General features: G+C 45.9%; 1 protein-coding gene across 8 annotated transcripts in view; it reads left to right on the forward strand.

Moving 5' to 3' along the window:
* FBXO10 (F-box protein 10) overlaps nucleotides 1–16,104 on the forward strand; it is a 72,531-nt gene that overhangs the window by 26,300 nt on the left and 30,127 nt on the right. For all 8 annotated transcript variants that reach the window (XR_011075104.1, XM_068552075.1, XM_068552078.1 and 5 more), the window contains 2 exons: nucleotides 7,209–7,799; nucleotides 10,869–11,690. Coding sequence is in view for 7 of the 8 variants with exons in the window: in XM_068552075.1 (XP_068408176.1) it covers nucleotides 7,215–7,799; nucleotides 10,869–11,690 (1,407 nt within the window). In the remaining variant the exon portion in view is untranslated. The remainder of the gene's footprint in view (nucleotides 1–7,208; nucleotides 7,800–10,868; nucleotides 11,691–16,104) is intronic.

Below are 16,104 nucleotides of genomic sequence, written 5' to 3' on the forward strand. Positions count from 1 at the left end.
TTAATTAGGTCCCATTTGTTTATTTTTGTTTTTATTTTCATTACTCTAGAAGGTGGATCCAAAAAGATATTGCTGCAGTTTACATCAAACAGTGTTCTGCCTATGTTTTCCTCTAAGAGTTTCATAGTATCCAGTCTTACATTTAGGTCTTTAATCCATTTTGAGTTTGTTTTTCTGTATGGTGTTAGAGAATGTTCTAATTTCATTCTTTTACATGTAGCTGTCCAATTTTCCCAGCACCATTTATTGAAGAGACTGTCTTTTCTCCGTTGTCGTAGATTAATTGACCATAGGTGCATGAATTTATTTCTGGGCTTTTTATACTGTTCCATTGATCTATATTTCTGTTTTTGTGCCAGTACTGTACTGTCTTGATTACTGTAGCTTTGTAGTATAGTCTGAAGTCAGGGAACCTGATTCCTCCAGCTCCATTTTTCTTTCTGAGGATTGCTTTGGCTGTTTGGGGTCTTCTGTGTTTCCATACAAATTAAAAAATTTTTTTGTTCTAGTTCTGTGAAAAATGCCATTGGTAATTTGATAGGGATTGCATTGAATCTGTAGATTGCCTTGGGTAGTAGAGTCGTTTTGACAATATTGATTCTTCCAATCCAAGAACATGGTATATCTTTCCATCTGTTTGTGTCATCTTCTAATTCTTTCATCAGCATCTTATAGAATTCAGAGTACAGGTCTTTTGCCTCCTTAGGTAGGTTTATTCCTAGGTATTTTATTCTTTTTGATGCAGTGGTAAATAGGATTGTTTCCTTAATTTCTCTTTCTCATCTTTTGTTGTCAGTGTATAGAAATGCAAGAGATTTCTGTGCATTAGTTTTGTATCCTGCAACTTTACCGAATTTATTGATGAGCTCTAATAGTTTTCTGGTAACATATTTAGGATTTTCTATGTATAGTATCATGTCATCTGCAAACAGTGACCGTTTTACTTATTCTTTTCCAATTTGGATTCCTTTTATTTCTTTTTCTTCTCTGATTGCCATGGCTAGGATTTCCAGAACTATCTTGAATAAAATTGGCAAGAGTGTACATCCTTACCTTGTTCCTGATCTTAGAGGAAATGCTTTCAGCTTTTCACTGTTGAGTACCACGTTAGCTGTGGGTTTGTCGTAGATGGCCTTTATCATGTTGAGATAAGTTCCCTCTATACCCACTTTCTGGAGAGTTTTTATCATAAATCCGTGTTGAATTTTATCAAAAGGTTTTTCTGCATCTATTGAGATGATCATATGGTTTTTATTCTTCAATTTGTTAATGTGGTGTATCACACTGATTGATTTGCAGATATTGAAAAATCCTTGCACCCCTGGGATAAACCCCACTTGATCATGGTGTATGATCCTTTTAATGTATTGTTGAATTCGGTTTGCTAGTATTTTGTTAAAGATTTTTGCATCTATGTTCATCAGTGATATTGGCCTTTTTTTGCGCTATATTTGTCTGGTTTTGGTATCTGAGTGATGGTGGCCTCATAGAATGAGTTTGGGAGTGTTCCTTCCTCTGCAGCTTTTTGGAATAGTTGCAGAAGGATAGTTGTTAACTCTTCTCTAAATGTTTGATAGACTTCACCTGTGAAACCATCTGGTCCTGGACTTTTGTTTGTTGGAAGTTTTTTAATCACAGTTTCAATATCAGTACTTGTGATTGGTCTGTTCATATTTTCTATTTCTTCCTGGTTCATTATTGGAAGATTGTACCTTTCTAAGAATTTGTCCATTTCTTCCAGGTTGTCCATTTTATTGGCATATAGTTGCTTGTAGTAGTCTCTTATGATCCTTTGTATTTCTGTGGTGTCGGTTGTAACGTCTCCTTTTTCATTCTAATGTTATTGATTTGAGCTCTCTACCTTTTTTTCTTGATGAGTCTAGCTAAAGGTTTATTAATTTTGCTTATCTTTTCAAAGAACCAGCTTGATCTTTTCTACTGTTTTCTTCACCTCTATTTCATTTATTTCTGCTCTGATCTTTATGGTTTCTTTCCTTCTACTAACTTTGGGTTTTGTTTGTTATTCTTTCTCTAGTTACTTTAGGTGTAAGGTTAGGTTGTTTATTTGAGATTTTTCTTGTTTCCTGAGGGAGATTGTATTGCTGTAACCTTCCCTATTTGAACTGCTTTTGCTGCGTCCCATAGGTTTTGGATTGTTGTGTTTTCGTTTTCATATGTCTCTAGGTATATTTTATTTCCTCTTTGATTTCTTCAGTGATCCATTGATTGTTTAGTAACATATTGTTTAGCCTCCACGTGTTTGCTTTTTTTACTGTTTTTTTCTTGTAGTTGATTTCTAATCTCATAGTGTTGTGATCGGAAAAGATGTCTGATATGATTTCAATTTTCTTAAATTTACTAAGGCTTGCTTTATGGCCCAGCATGTGATCTCTCCTGGAGAATGTTCTGTGTGCACTTAAGTAGAATGTGTATCCTGCTGCTTTTGGATGGAATGTTCTGTAAATATCAATTAAGTCCATGTGATCTAATGTATCATTTAAGGCCTGTGTTTCCTTATTGATTTTCTTTCTGGATGATCTGTCCATTGATGTAAGTGGGGTGTTAAAGTCCCCTACTATTATTGTGTTACTGTCAATTTTTCCTTTTATGGCTGTTAGCATTTGCCTTATATGTTGAGGTCCCCCTATGTTGGGTGCATATATATTTACAGTTGTTATATCTTCTTGGATTGATCCCTTGATCATTATGTAACCTCCTTCTTTGTCTGTTGTAACAGCCTTTATTTTAAAGTCTATTTTGTCTGACATGAGTATTGCTACTCCAGCTTTCTTTTGATTTCCATTTGCATGGAATACCATTTTCCATCCCCTCACTTTGTCTGTATGTGTCCCTATATCTGAAGTGGGTCTCTTGTAGACAGCATATATACAGGTCTTGTTTTTGTATCTGTTCAACCAGTCTATGTCTTTTGGTTGGAGCATTTAATCCATTTACATTTAAGGTAATCATCAATATGTATGTTCTTATTGCCATTTTGATAATTGTTTGGGATTTGTTTTTGTGGTTCTTTTTTCTTCCCTTCCTCTTTTGTTCTCTTGTGATTTGATGACTATCTTTAGTGTTGTGTTTGGATTGCTTTCTTTTGTGTGTGTATCTATTGTAGATTTTTGGTTTGCGGTTACCATGGTTTTGGTATAGCAGTCTATATATATGCATGATTGTTTTAGGTTGCTGATCTCTTAGTTTCAAATGTGTTTTAAATATCCTGCATTTGTATTCTCCTCCTCTCACAATTATTGGTTTAAGTATCATATTTGTGTGTGGATGATTACCTACCTTAACTGTATGTTTCCCTTTACTGGTGAGCTTTCCCATTCGTAATTTTCTTGGTTCTAGTTGTGGCCTTTTCTTTTCCATCTAGAGAAGTTCCTTTAGCATTTGTTGTAAAGCTGGTCTGGTGGTGCTGAATTCTCTTAGCTTTTGCTTGTCTGTAAAGCTTTTGATTTCTCCCTAGAATCTGAATGGGAGCCTTGCTGGGTAGAGTATTCTTGGTTGTAGGTTTTCCCCTTTCATCACTTTCAATATATCGTGCCACTCCTTTCTGGCCTGCAGAGTTTCTGCTGAAAAATCAGCTGATAACCTTATGGGGATTCCCTTGTATTTTATTTGTTGCTTTTTCTCTTGTTGCTTTTAATATTTTATCTTTGTCTTTAATTTTTGTCAATTTGAATAGTATGTATCTTGGCATTTTCCTCCTTGGGTTTATCCCCTATGGGATTCTCTGTGCATCCTGGACTTGAGTGTTTCCTTTCTCATGTTAAGGAAGTTTTCAACTATTATCTTTTCAAATATTTTCTCAGGCCCTTTCTCTCTCTCTGCTCCTTCTGGGATCCCTATAATGTGAATGTTGGTGCATTTAATGTTGTCCCAGAGGTCTCTCAGACTGTCCTCATTTCTTTTCATTCTTTTTTCTTTATTATGTTCTGCAGCAGTGATTTCCACCAGTCTGTCTTCCAGCTCACTTATTTGTTCTTCTGCCTCATTTATTCTGCTATTGATTCCTTCTACTGTATTTTTCATTTCAGTAATTATATTGTTCATCTCTGTTCTTTAAAACTTCTAACTCTTTGTTAAACATTTCATGTATCTTCTCAATCTGTGCCTCCATTCTTTTTCCGAGATCTTGGATCACCTCTACTATCATTACTCTGAATTCTTTTTTAGGCAGATTGCCTAGCTCCACTTCCCTTAGTTGTCCTTCTGGAGTTTTATCTTGTTCCTTCGTCTGGGACATATTCCTCTGCCATCTTGTTTTGTCTAACTTTCTGTGTTTGTGGCCTCCATTCGTCAGGCTGCAGAATTGTAGCTCCTCTTGCTTCTGGTGTCTGCCCCCTGGTGGATGAGGGTCCAAGGGCTTGTGCTGGCTTCCTGGTGGCAGGGACTGGTTCCTGCCCACTGGTGGATGGAACTGGGTCTTAGGACTCTCTAGTTTTCTTATGCCAACATCACAGTATCTTGTAGCTGACACGTTGAGGGAGTCTAGATTATGTTGTCCTTTTTTTTTTTTTTTTTAGGACTGTTAAATTTCATTCTAGCAGGCATAAGTTACTGGCAGAACCCTTTGATCCTATGAACCTTGACTTTATTCTTCCGATTTGAATTTATTCCCATGGCACATCCTTTCTGAGTCTCATTATGAATGCTCCATATGCTGGGTGGAATTCCATGATCTCCCAGCTCTGCCTGATCTCTAGTATCACCACCTACCCCAGAGAAGGCAATTTTCCACTAGATCTGTGGAAGTCCCACCCTGTGCACGTGTGGTCCAGCTTTCAGCCAAGAAACTGCCCACCAAACCCACCCTCACTCTGTGTCACTCACTCCCTCTAGGTACCCTGCCTCGCAGATTTCAGCCACTTCAGCCCATAACTCAAATTGGCCTGCTCAGTAGACTATCACTCTGCCTGGGCTCCATCTCCCTACCCCACAATGAGAAGGTGCCCCAAGATGACAGCTGGAGCAGTCATGCACTCTCCTCCTGTTTCCTTGCTCTCTAAGATCACAGTCCTGTGTGGCTTGCTATTCAGTGCCTGAGAGCATGTATTCTGTTGCCTCGCTTGTGGCAGGCGGGAGAATCCAGTTCTAGGGATTCTGTCATGGTCTAAATTGGAAGGTGAGGTTCCATTTTGGATACGATGCTGAGTTTTTAGTGTCTGTGGAACATTCAGGTAGAAATGTCTGGCCAGCAATTGGGTGTTCATGTATGGAGCTTGAAAGAGACAGCTGGGGCTGGAAATTCAGATTTTGAGGTCCTGAATTTACACTGGTAGTTGAAATCAAGGGAATGAATGTGATCACTTAGCTAGAGAATGGTTAGAGAAGGGATAGAAGAACATTCTTCTCCTTAAAAGGCTGGGAAGGTGTGGCTAAAGAAGGGATGAGGAACAGGAGACACGGGTGTCACAGAAACCACCATGAGTAAAATTGTGTTCGCCTGGGGGAGTTGCAGTATCAGGAGCCCAGCCTTTCTTTCCTCTCTACATCATGCTTACCAGTCCAGAGCCAGCTCTTCTCCAGTGCTGCTGAGAACTTCATAAAGTCTCACTGGGTGATCATGATGGAAGAACCTGCATACCTGGGCTCTGATACTAATCCTATAGAGTTAAAGCCATACCTGTCTGGAGGAGGCTCAGAATTTCTATCAGAGGTAATCACACATCTGTGTTTTTAGCCTTCTTGGGAATAATGGCTGACAAGTTTGATCATCATTTTTATAAAATTGAGGGGAAAACTAAGGCCCTGGAGAGGTGGACAACTTGATTATTAAAGTCAGTGATGGAGTTGGCCCTGTTTCCAGTTTTAGTTTCTAGTTGTCTAGAGACCTTACAGGGTTCAGACTTGGAAGTTGCTCTAGGTCATCTAATTCAGCCGCCTTGTTTTTTAGGTGGGGAAACTGACACTGATAAATGAGAGAGCTTAAACTAGGTGTACACAACAGAAATGCAGTGAAGCCAGCTTAGGCAAAAAGGAGAATTTACTAGAAGAGTACAGAGGTAGCTGAAGGGATTCAAAAGGCAAGGATGGAGCTGAGCTTTGAGAGTAGACTGGAGCTGTGACCTGCAGTGTGACCTGCAGTGCAGTACTGGAGCTGTGACACTGGGATGCCCCTTGTTTCTGCCCTTTTCTCTGCTTTTTTCTGTGTCTCTCATTCATCCTCCTCTCAATGCAGACCAGCTTCTTCTGCTTCCACCCTCCCCTGCCCCCAGAGAAAATGGTCACCAACAACTATTCCTGAGTTTATAGCTTAGGAAACAAGCCATTCATTCCCCTCCATTCAGGAAAGAAGTCAATCTGATTCTAGAATTGCAACTCACATTCCCCTAAAGATCTCAGTGGCCCAGTGGAGCCATCCAGAGTCTAGTCATTTGCAGCCAGGGGTCTGGGTAGTGTTATTCCACACACACGGCTGCGGAAAGCCCTACCTCTGTAAGCAAGTGGTATAAACTGTTGGTGGGGGGATGGATACTTTCCCCCCAAAAATCATGGGAGCAGATGGTTGGACAGCTAGCCCAGTAGATGCTTGGGACACTAGGGTTACATTAGTAACCAGTGGCAGAGCCAGGACCCAAACCTCAGCAGCAGTTTTCCTGAGGTTCCCTCCCATGAGGATTTGATCCGTGATGAGGAGAGACAGCTCTAGGACAGTAACAGCCAAAGGTGGGTTCCCTCTGTATTAGTCCAAACTCTTTTAGCTACAAGTTACAGAAATTGAAATCAAACCAGCTTAAGCAGAAAGAGAATTTATTAGAAGGCCATTGAGGTACCTCACAGACTTGAAGGAAAACTGAAGATTCCAGGGCATCTTCAGGAATCTGGAATCATACCACCAGGACACATACACACATACTCACTATGTTTCTTTCTCTTTTTCAATTTTCATCTTTCATCTCCTCGTTTCTCCTTGGCTTTGGTAACGCAAGGTTTTATCCATAAGGTAGGGAACGTGGCTGCCAGCAGTTCCAGGGTCATACATATCCTTATAGTGTCTTTAAGAGAAAAGAAAGTTTTCCCTGCTGATTGCAGGTAGAAAAATCCCAGGGAAGGATTCTGACTCAGTGGGTGGAGTCCTGTGATTGGCTGGGCCTAGGTGCCTGTTCACCCCTGGGGTCAGAAGGCAGGGGATATTTTAAGAAGGGGGACTGTAAGCAGCGTAGACAAAAACCTCTTTTGTTCTGTCTGTCTCCCAGGTGACCATGGAGGCTGGCATCCTCCCCCTGGAGCTGTGGCGCATGATCTTAGCCTACCTGCCCCTTCCCGACCTGGGCCGTTGCAGCCTAGTGTGCAGGGCCTGGTATGAACTGATTCTCAGTCTTGATAGGACTCGCTGGCGGCAGCTGTATCTGGGCTACACCGAGTGCCGCCACCCCAACTGGCCCAACCAGCCTGATGTGGAACCTGAGTCTTGGAGGGAGGCCTTCAAGCAGCATTACCTTGCCTCCAAGATGTGGACCAAGAATGCCGCGATCTTGGAGACCTCTGTCTGCTTTTCTCTATTTCGCCGGAGGAGGACACGTCGTACACTGAGTGTTGGGCCAGGCCATGAGTTTCACAGCCTAGGCAGTGCCCTGGCCATGTCCAGCCTATTTGACCGAATCCTGCTGTTCCCAGGTCTGCACGAAGAGCAAGGTGAAATTATCCTGAAGGTGCCCGTGGAGATCGTAGGCCACGGGAAGTTGGGCGAAGTGGCCCTGCTAGCCAGCATTGACCAGCAGTGCTCAACCACACGCCTGTGCAACCTCGTCTTCATGCCAGCCTGGTTCTCACCCTTCATGTTTAAGGTGGGTGTCTACCTCAGATGGATAGCCTCTCCCGGCCTGACCCTGGGCCTTGGCCTCTTTTCAGTGGGTTTGTAACCCTTTTTTTGCTGGAATTAAAAGAGAGAGAGTTCAGTCATTAGTCCTATAACACACTCCTCTGAGTTCTGCACCAGTTGAGAAAGAGGCACAGGGATCAGTAGAGATCAACATTCTGCTTTATTCCTGAAAAAGCTGTACTTAAAAAAATGAGCCTTGCACTGGAGGCCAAAATTGCTTTGTGCTTCTTCCTTTCCAACCTGGACCAACTGGGGCCACAGGTAGAGCATCCAGGCTCCGGGAGCGTGCCACATGCCACATGCCACATGGTGACAGGAAGCAGAGAACAGGCAGCGTTCCCAGAGAGATGGCCAAAGAGGGGGGCTCTGCAGGCCAGTGACCTTCAGCACATTAGCCCCACTCTGCGGAGGGTCAAGGAAGGTCAGGCTTTTGCCAAGGGTGACTGGAGAGAGGATCAGGAAATATCAGTAAAACACATTCCTTCTAGGAACAGAGCAGTTGTTTTCAAAGACAAGCATGTGTTGGGATGTTGGTAGCTTCTGGCAGAGCAGTCTAGAGCTAATAGCTGTAGACTGCCAGGAGCTGCATTGCCTAGAATCTGATTGTGATACATGGATTTTGTACCTAGTCAACAAAAATTATATTACCACTATTCTACCAATAACAACCAAGTTGTCTCTCACATTCGTAATGATCATTATGCCACCAATCACTTATGATGCACTTACCGTGTGCCAGCCACGTGCTTTACAGCCATGATTAAGATGGGTAGTGTCAGCTGGCTTTATTGATGAGCAAATGGAGCCTCAACAAGGGTCTCAGACTTTGTAAGGGACAGAGGTAGGGTCCAAAGCCTGTAATCATTAGATAGATGACTTTCCATCTGTGGCCTCATTTGATCCCCACAACAAACAGTTGTGGTAGACAGAGTAGGTGTGTCCCCATTTTGCAGATGAGGGACACTGAGGCTCAGAGATGCTGAGTAACTTTCTCAAGTGGATAATTAGTGAGGTTGGAACTCAAATCCAGGCCTTTGAGTCTAACCACTTTTGAAATTACATTGTTCTGCATTCCCTGGAAGCTTAAAAGGCTGTTTGCTACTTAGAACATTTCAGAAGAACTGATGGGGTCCTTCTGTGCTCATCTGCAGATCTGGAAGAGCGGTTCGTTTCCAGACCTTCCACATTTCATAGTCATTTATTCTTCAGCCTCCACTTCCCCCTCACAAGTGCAGCTGCAGATCCTCAAGGGGTGGGTCCTGGCCGTAGACTTCTTTGTAGCCCAGCCCACCATCTGGCTTAGTGCTTGGCATATATTAGTGCTCAGTCCATGCTTGTCTTTTAACTAAAAGCAGGACAAGGGGCTAGGATGACCTTGCCTGAAAAATGCAAAGGCCAGGGTGACTTCACAGCCGTTTTTTATGACTTCTGAGGAGAACCCTAGCGATGGCTCTGCGTCTCTAGAGAGCCGGGGTTTTTCTACAGAGAGGACCAAGTAAGAGAAAATAGACTTAAATTTCAGCAAGAAAAAGTTAGGTTAGCCATAGGGAAGAACTAGAGACGTTAAGGGGAGTTAAGTTCTGGGACAAGCTGTCAAGGGAGGTCACTGCTAGAGAATGTAAAATTGTCCAAGGATTACTAAATGGGATCATGAGACACTACTACCTCATTTTATGGTTCAGGTACATCTCATGGAGCTTGGCGTGGAATCCAGAAGCAGTTCTTCTTCAGGAGTGCGGAGTGGCTGGGCTTCTCCGTCAGGCCTGGAGGGCTGAGGGTCTCAGGTGGGCTATTCTGTAGGGCCGAGCAGTACCCCCACCCCAGAGAACTCTCTGCTCTCCACGTCCCTTGACCCCAGATGATAACAGCTGGCTTTCCTCACGTGCCAACTTTGTGCCTGGCTCCGTGCCTGGTGCTTTGTTAGTTCGTGAGCCCCGTGTTGCAGACAGAGAAACTGAGGCTTAGAGAAGTGATGTGTTTATCCAAGATAACACACCTGGAAGAGGCAGAGCTGGGAGCTGGGCCCTGCAGCTGGACCCCAGAGCCTGCACTCTTAGCCACTGCTCAGGGCACTCACCTGGTCACGGCAGTACACCTTGTTCCCCTCTTTAGGGACGTGGCCTGCTGTCTCCTGCCATAGTTCTGCACCAGCACCAGTTCCCACGCAGACTTTCCCAGCACCTGTGTCTGGGCCTCCCACTGCTGGCCCAGCCCTAGCAGAGCTCAGCCCCTCCTGGCCCACCCTGGCCTCTGTCAGCCCTCCAGCTTTGCCCAGCTCTGTCCTGAGTCCACACTCCAGGCTGGCCTATGTGGTGAACCTCAGGGCTGCAGGCTCAGGTGGAGGCAGGCTCGCAGGGCCGAGGGAGGATTCGAATGAAGGGATAGTGCTTTGGAAGGAGAGACCGGAGGAACACCGCCTGGTGGGACACAGTCTCCGTGTAACTGAGACACCACGTGGGACCCTCACCCATCAGAGGGCTTGGTAAAGTTGGGCTCACATCCCAGCCAGTTCCTGTGTTTGTGAGAATCCAAAGCTCTCCTCCATCGTTTCTCCCTTGAGCGACGGTCTCCTGGTTCATCTCCAGTATTAACGTATCGATTCCATTTCACCCAGCATCCCTCTGAGCATTCAGCATCTTCCCCTTCTCCATGTTACCCACCCCGCCCCCAACTCTTTATTCTCACTAAGCGCTTCATGAGCACTGGTGGAATTTACTTGAGATTTGAGGGTTTGGGGAAAGGCCCTGCTCCAGAAAGTGAACTTTTCTGCCGTTATCCGTTTCCACTCTTGTCCCCTGCCCTTCGGGATTGGAAGGAGGGAAGGGCAGGCAGCTCCAAATGATCTTCCTTCTGATGCACAGCAGCTCCTGGTTCCTCCTGGGGCTAGCAAGACCCTTGCCCTGTGGGGAAGGGAACATGACCAGCAGGACAGATGGCCTTTCCAGGTGCCACCCCCTTACAGAACAGTTAGAGCTCTGACTAGCAGAACAGATCTTATCCCTGTTACACCCATTTTCTCTCTTTCGTTCCCCAGACAACTTCAGGTCACGTCCAGTTTGACAACTGCAACTTTGAGAATGGACACATCCAGGTCCATGGCCCGGGCACCTGCCAAGTGAAGTTTTGCACCTTCAAAAACACCCATGTCTTTCTGCACAATGTGCCCCTGTGTGTCCTGGAAAACTGTGAATTCGTGGGCAGTGAAAACAACTCTGTGACTGTTGAGGGCCACCCGTCCTCAGAAAACAACTGGGCCTACACGCATCTCTTAGGGCTTATCAGGTCCTCTCCTGGCGTGCTCCCGACAGAGGACTCTGACTCTTTAATGTCCTTGGACCTGGAAAGCAGGGACCAGGCCTGGAGCCCAAGAACCTGTGGCATTGTCATTGAGGGTAGCCAGAGTCCTACCAGCCCAGCAACTGGCTCCCCCAAGGCTGGCTCACAGGAGGCAGAGGTGGGCAGTGATGGGGAAAGGGTGGCCCGGACCCCAGACAGCAGCGATGGAGGCCTGAGTCCCAGCGGTGAGGATGAGGATGAGGACCAGCTCACGTACAGACTGTCCTACCAAGTGCAGGGCCCACGGCCGGTCCTGGGGGGCTCCTTTTTGGGCCCACCACTGCCGGGAGCATCCATCCAGCTGCCCAGCTGCCTGGTGCTGAACTCACTACACCAGGAGCTGCAGAAGGACAGGGAGGCCATGGCGCTGGCCAGCTCTGTGCAGGGCTGCCTCATCCGTAAGTGCCTGTTCCGGGATGGGAAGGGAGGCGTCTTCGTTTGCTCTTATGGCCGAGCCAAGATGGAAGGAAACATCTTCCGGAACCTGACTTACGCGGTGCGATGTATACATAATAGCAAGGTGCGATGTATACATAATAACAAGGTGCTGTCATAAGACTTACTGTACAGACCCATGAGGCCTCGCTGGGTCACAAGGAACGTGATTTTTGAGTGGTGAGAGGGCTTCAGTGGCTGTACGCAGGAGGGCTTGGATGGTGCTAGCATGCATTTTTTAAAAAAATCATCTTTTAAGCTTATAACACACACTTGCCTCATGTCCATCATCTGATTTGGATGAGGCAGAAACTATTCTTCCCATTTTACAGAAGAGGAAATAGGCCTAGGGAGGAAGGTGACTCACTCAGGATCACATAGCAGGTTAGAGGCCGAACAGAATGGGGACTAGAACCCAGGTCTTCCACCTCCTTTCACTATGCTGATATGTTATGCTGCTTCTCAAATATGTCACCCAACTCCTAGTAGAAGGAACAAGGGCTCTTTAGCCTGGATGCAAGATAATTTTGGGAGACGTGATCGCTGCCTGTGATCCAAACTGTGCGGGTAGTTGAGAAGGCTTCCCAGACGAGGAGATGTCGAAGCTGAGTAGGATGAGGAGAAGAGAACCAAAGAAAATGGGCTGCGTGTGGTGAAAAGGAGGTGCACAGTGAGGGTTCGGGCAGCAGACATCCTGTGCTGGGGCCTGGATGTGAGGCCAAGTTCAGCAGTGTGGTGGGGACCGTTGGAAAATGAGCAGGGGAGGTAAGCAGAATCCACCTTGCCCAGGGCCTAGAAAGCCCCGTTGAGATGTATGGACTTCATGCTAAGAATGGGTCATCCTGCTCTGCATGCCATCAGCGCCTCGTACCTGCAACCCCCTCAGGCACCACAGGACAGTAGCAGCTCAGGATGGGAAAGGCTTCTAAAAGGAAAGACATGGCCTTTTAGAAGGAAGCGTGACATAGCTCCTAGGTTTGAGTCTCACCTCTCCTCTAATTCACTGTGAACGTTACCTTCCTCTCGTGTGAAATGGAAATACTGCCCCACCTCTTCGACTGGGGGTTTGTGAGGACCCAGTGCCATAATATTGGCAAAAGCACTTAGAAAACTGAAGGGCATTGTACAGATGTCACATGTGAGTCTTGCAGGTCTTTGAAGGCTTCTAGAATGGTTAACAGCAGTTGCATCTTAATTGTATTTTACCCATTTCCAAACAGGATTTCACATGGTGTTACCCTGAAAACACAATATAAAACTGTGCTATGAACAGAGAATAAAAGGTAAAGGTCAAATAAAAGGGGTGGGTGACAGCTTTGCTCTCAGGGGGACCACGATGAAAGGATCTGGGGTGAGCCCTCAAGGAGGGCTTTCCTCCTTGCATAGTTATTAAGAGTGTGGCTTCTGAGTCAAATTCTGGCTCTGCCCCTTATTAGCTATATGCCCTTTGGACTAATGATACTACCTGCTCCAAGGTGTGGTGAGGATTGACTGAGGTCATATATATGCATATATATATATAAAGTGCTTAGCAGTGTGTCTCGTGCATAACAAGTACTCCATAAATGTGTTTGGTGTTTTTTTTTAAGACTTTAAAAAAAAATCTTTCCCAGAGGAATGGTGCCTGGCCAAGCTGTCTAGGAAGACTAGGAGTTGGCAGGGTGAAGCTGTGAGGCAAAGGAGGCATGCGGGAAGGCCCAGACATAGAGAGGACACAGGACACTCAGGGAGTCGCGAGTAACCTCAACAGCCAGAGCGTGAGGTGAGGGCTAGTCAGCAGGAGTCAGTCAGCTCAGGGGCAGGTGTCTCGTCAGAGAGATGGGAGTTGTCTTGAGGGCAGTGGGAACACACTGCAAGATTTTAAGCAGAGAATTGTGGTCAGATCCGCATTTGGAAAGCTTCTGTCAGCTTTATGTGGAGTGGAGTGGAGGGGAACAAGACTGGAGACACAATCAGTGCGGGCAGTGGATGATTAGGGTCCATACATGGAGAGGAGGAACAGGGCAGTCCAGAGAGGTGGCGAGGAGAACCTCGGGAGGGGAGTGGTCGAGGTTATGCAGCCTAGATTTCTGGTGCGAGTGGCTGAGGCAAAGGCAGGAACTGAGAAGCTGAGAAGGTTAGGATGTGGAGAGAAAGATGCTGAGTGCGGTTCTGGGCACCTTGACTTTGGAGCATCAGTGACATCAGGCAGAGGTGCCATCTGGTTACGTAGGGCTGGAGCTTTGAAGAGAGATGTGCCCTGACGTGCAGACTTGGGAGCAGGTGGTAATTGGAGTCATGGACAAGGAGAGACAAAAAGTTAAACAGCTTTCGTTGTAGCCCTCTGGAACTGTTGCCCCCAGGGAACTTGTGGCAGGAATTGTGCAGCCAACTACTCCTAGTGAGTCTCCAAAAAGGAACCTGAAAAGCTGATTTTGGCTGGCTTTTGACTAAAACAACCCATGGTGTCTCATGAGTATGCAGCTTCGGGAACACATATATCAAATGGCATTAATACAAGTGGGGAGCTGTGGACAGGAGTGCCGGCTTACTCAGCTGGTCCCTGTGGCCAGGAGCAAGGCCTTGATCCAGTGGCCAGAGGGCAGCCGCCCTACCTCTGCCCTCCAGAACATTCCCGAGAGGGTAGAGGCTGGCAGAGGGAATGAATAAAAGTATCACTGACCATGATTTTTTTTTCTTGCTTCTTTGGGTATCTGATAATTTTTAGTTGGAAGTGAGGTATCTTGTATAGACGGTGGAGACAGAGGTAAATGGTGTTTATGTGTGGGAATGGGCATGCCTCTTCTGTGACGCTTGGATTTTGTTTTTACTATTACCTTCAGTGAACCACAGGCTCCCGATTCCTCCTGCATTTCTTTGGCTGGTTTGCCAGTGGGCTTTTCTGTTTTAGGTCTTCCCTTTGCATCTGCTCCTCCGTGCTCTTGCCCCTCCCAGCAGCAGGCCACTGCCATGGCTCTGGCTGGCAGCCTGGTGGCACAGTGGGTGGTAGGGAGCCTCTCGTGTTGGCATTTATCCTTAGTCTCAGGAAGGTGCTGTGTCGGTGGATTTAGGACCTTGGCACTAGGCCCTTTTCAGTGGTCCTGCCTCACCCCCCAGCACTAGGGGGGCTCTAATGATCGAGGCCCAAGATATTTTCCTCCCACCTCCCTGAGGGGTAAAGGGTTTATTGTTTTTCTGTTCCCTCCCTTGAGAGCCACTGGGTTTGCTGCCCTTCCCCCAGCTGCTTAAGGCTTGTTCTTTGGGACAGTTAGGGGAGAAAAATCCAGGAGGGGCTTAGTGCTTTTCCCACAGTGGTGGTACTTTTCCCACAGTGGCTGTACTTTCCCCCAAGTGCCCACCAGGAGGGAGGCTGTCTCCCGTCTCTCGTCCTGCCCTCAGTCTTTGTCCATGAGCACCTGGCGAGGTCCATGGAGAAGTGAATAGATGCAGCTGCTCCCGGGGCTTCTGTGCTCTCACTGGTTCACAACTGGCCTTTAACAATTCATGGAAACGGTTAGCTGAACTCTTCTTACTGGCCAGTATGGCATCTGTGTCTTTTCAGACAAACAAGTACTCACGTCTCATGTCCTTGAAGGTGCCTGTTTCCCTTAGATTCCAGGCTAGTTGGTTGTCCTGCAACCTCAGCTCGCTGATGGATTCAAGAAAGGTTATGTTTTTGTATTTTCTTGTTGTAAGTGTGGGAGCAATGCTCTTTCCAACTTTCCCCATCCTAAGCAGAAAGCTTCTTGAAATTGTACTTCCATTATACTTTACCCCTCCCAGAGTTTTATCCTAATGTAATACAGTGTTTATTGTTAGTACACAATTTACCTTAACGTAGTGCATTTCATTTTTAATACATAGTTGTTTAAAACAATATGTATTCTAGATTTTCAGAATTGCTAAAAAGAGAATGTAAGTAGCAGTGCATCCCCGTAATAAGCTGTTTACTGAGTTATGGTACCTTGTTTTAAAGAGGCTTCTTTATCTTATACCAACACTTGTAATTGTCTCTTAGCTTGGAGTTCCATTGGTTTTTCCACCCCAGTATAATAATACAGCAAGAGAGATGCAAAGCGGGCAAGAATGGGTATTTGTCTTAAAAGTGGAAAGCAAAAGGGAAGGTGGGAGAGGACAGCCTACGAGGTACTTTACCCTCAGGTGCTTCCTCAGGCAGGTGAAGTTCAGCAAAGGCACATGTGGAAGTGGTGGATCTGGCACTCGATTCCATTCAAAGTAGCTATGCCCTTGGACCCCTGGAAATCTTCATGTAACTGCACTGCATGTAGAGTTTGCAGACCACTAAATCACACCTTCTCTAAGCATCCTTTCCATGCCATCATCCAGTTATTTATCCTGCTCAGAGGCTGTGAATGTGGAGCTCAGGGCCAAGCTTCCATCCAGGTTTTAGTAAAGAACTGGCGTGAGGTTGGTGCAGTGCCTGTAGGGCAAAGCCAGGAAGGACACGGAAATGGCTCAGTCCTCACGAGCACATGGCGGAGAGTGGCTGGTGTGGTATC

The sequence above is a fragment of the Eschrichtius robustus genome, chromosome 10 (assembly GCF_028021215.1).
Source record: "Eschrichtius robustus isolate mEscRob2 chromosome 10, mEscRob2.pri, whole genome shotgun sequence".
NCBI lineage: Eukaryota > Metazoa > Chordata > Mammalia > Artiodactyla > Eschrichtiidae > Eschrichtius > Eschrichtius robustus.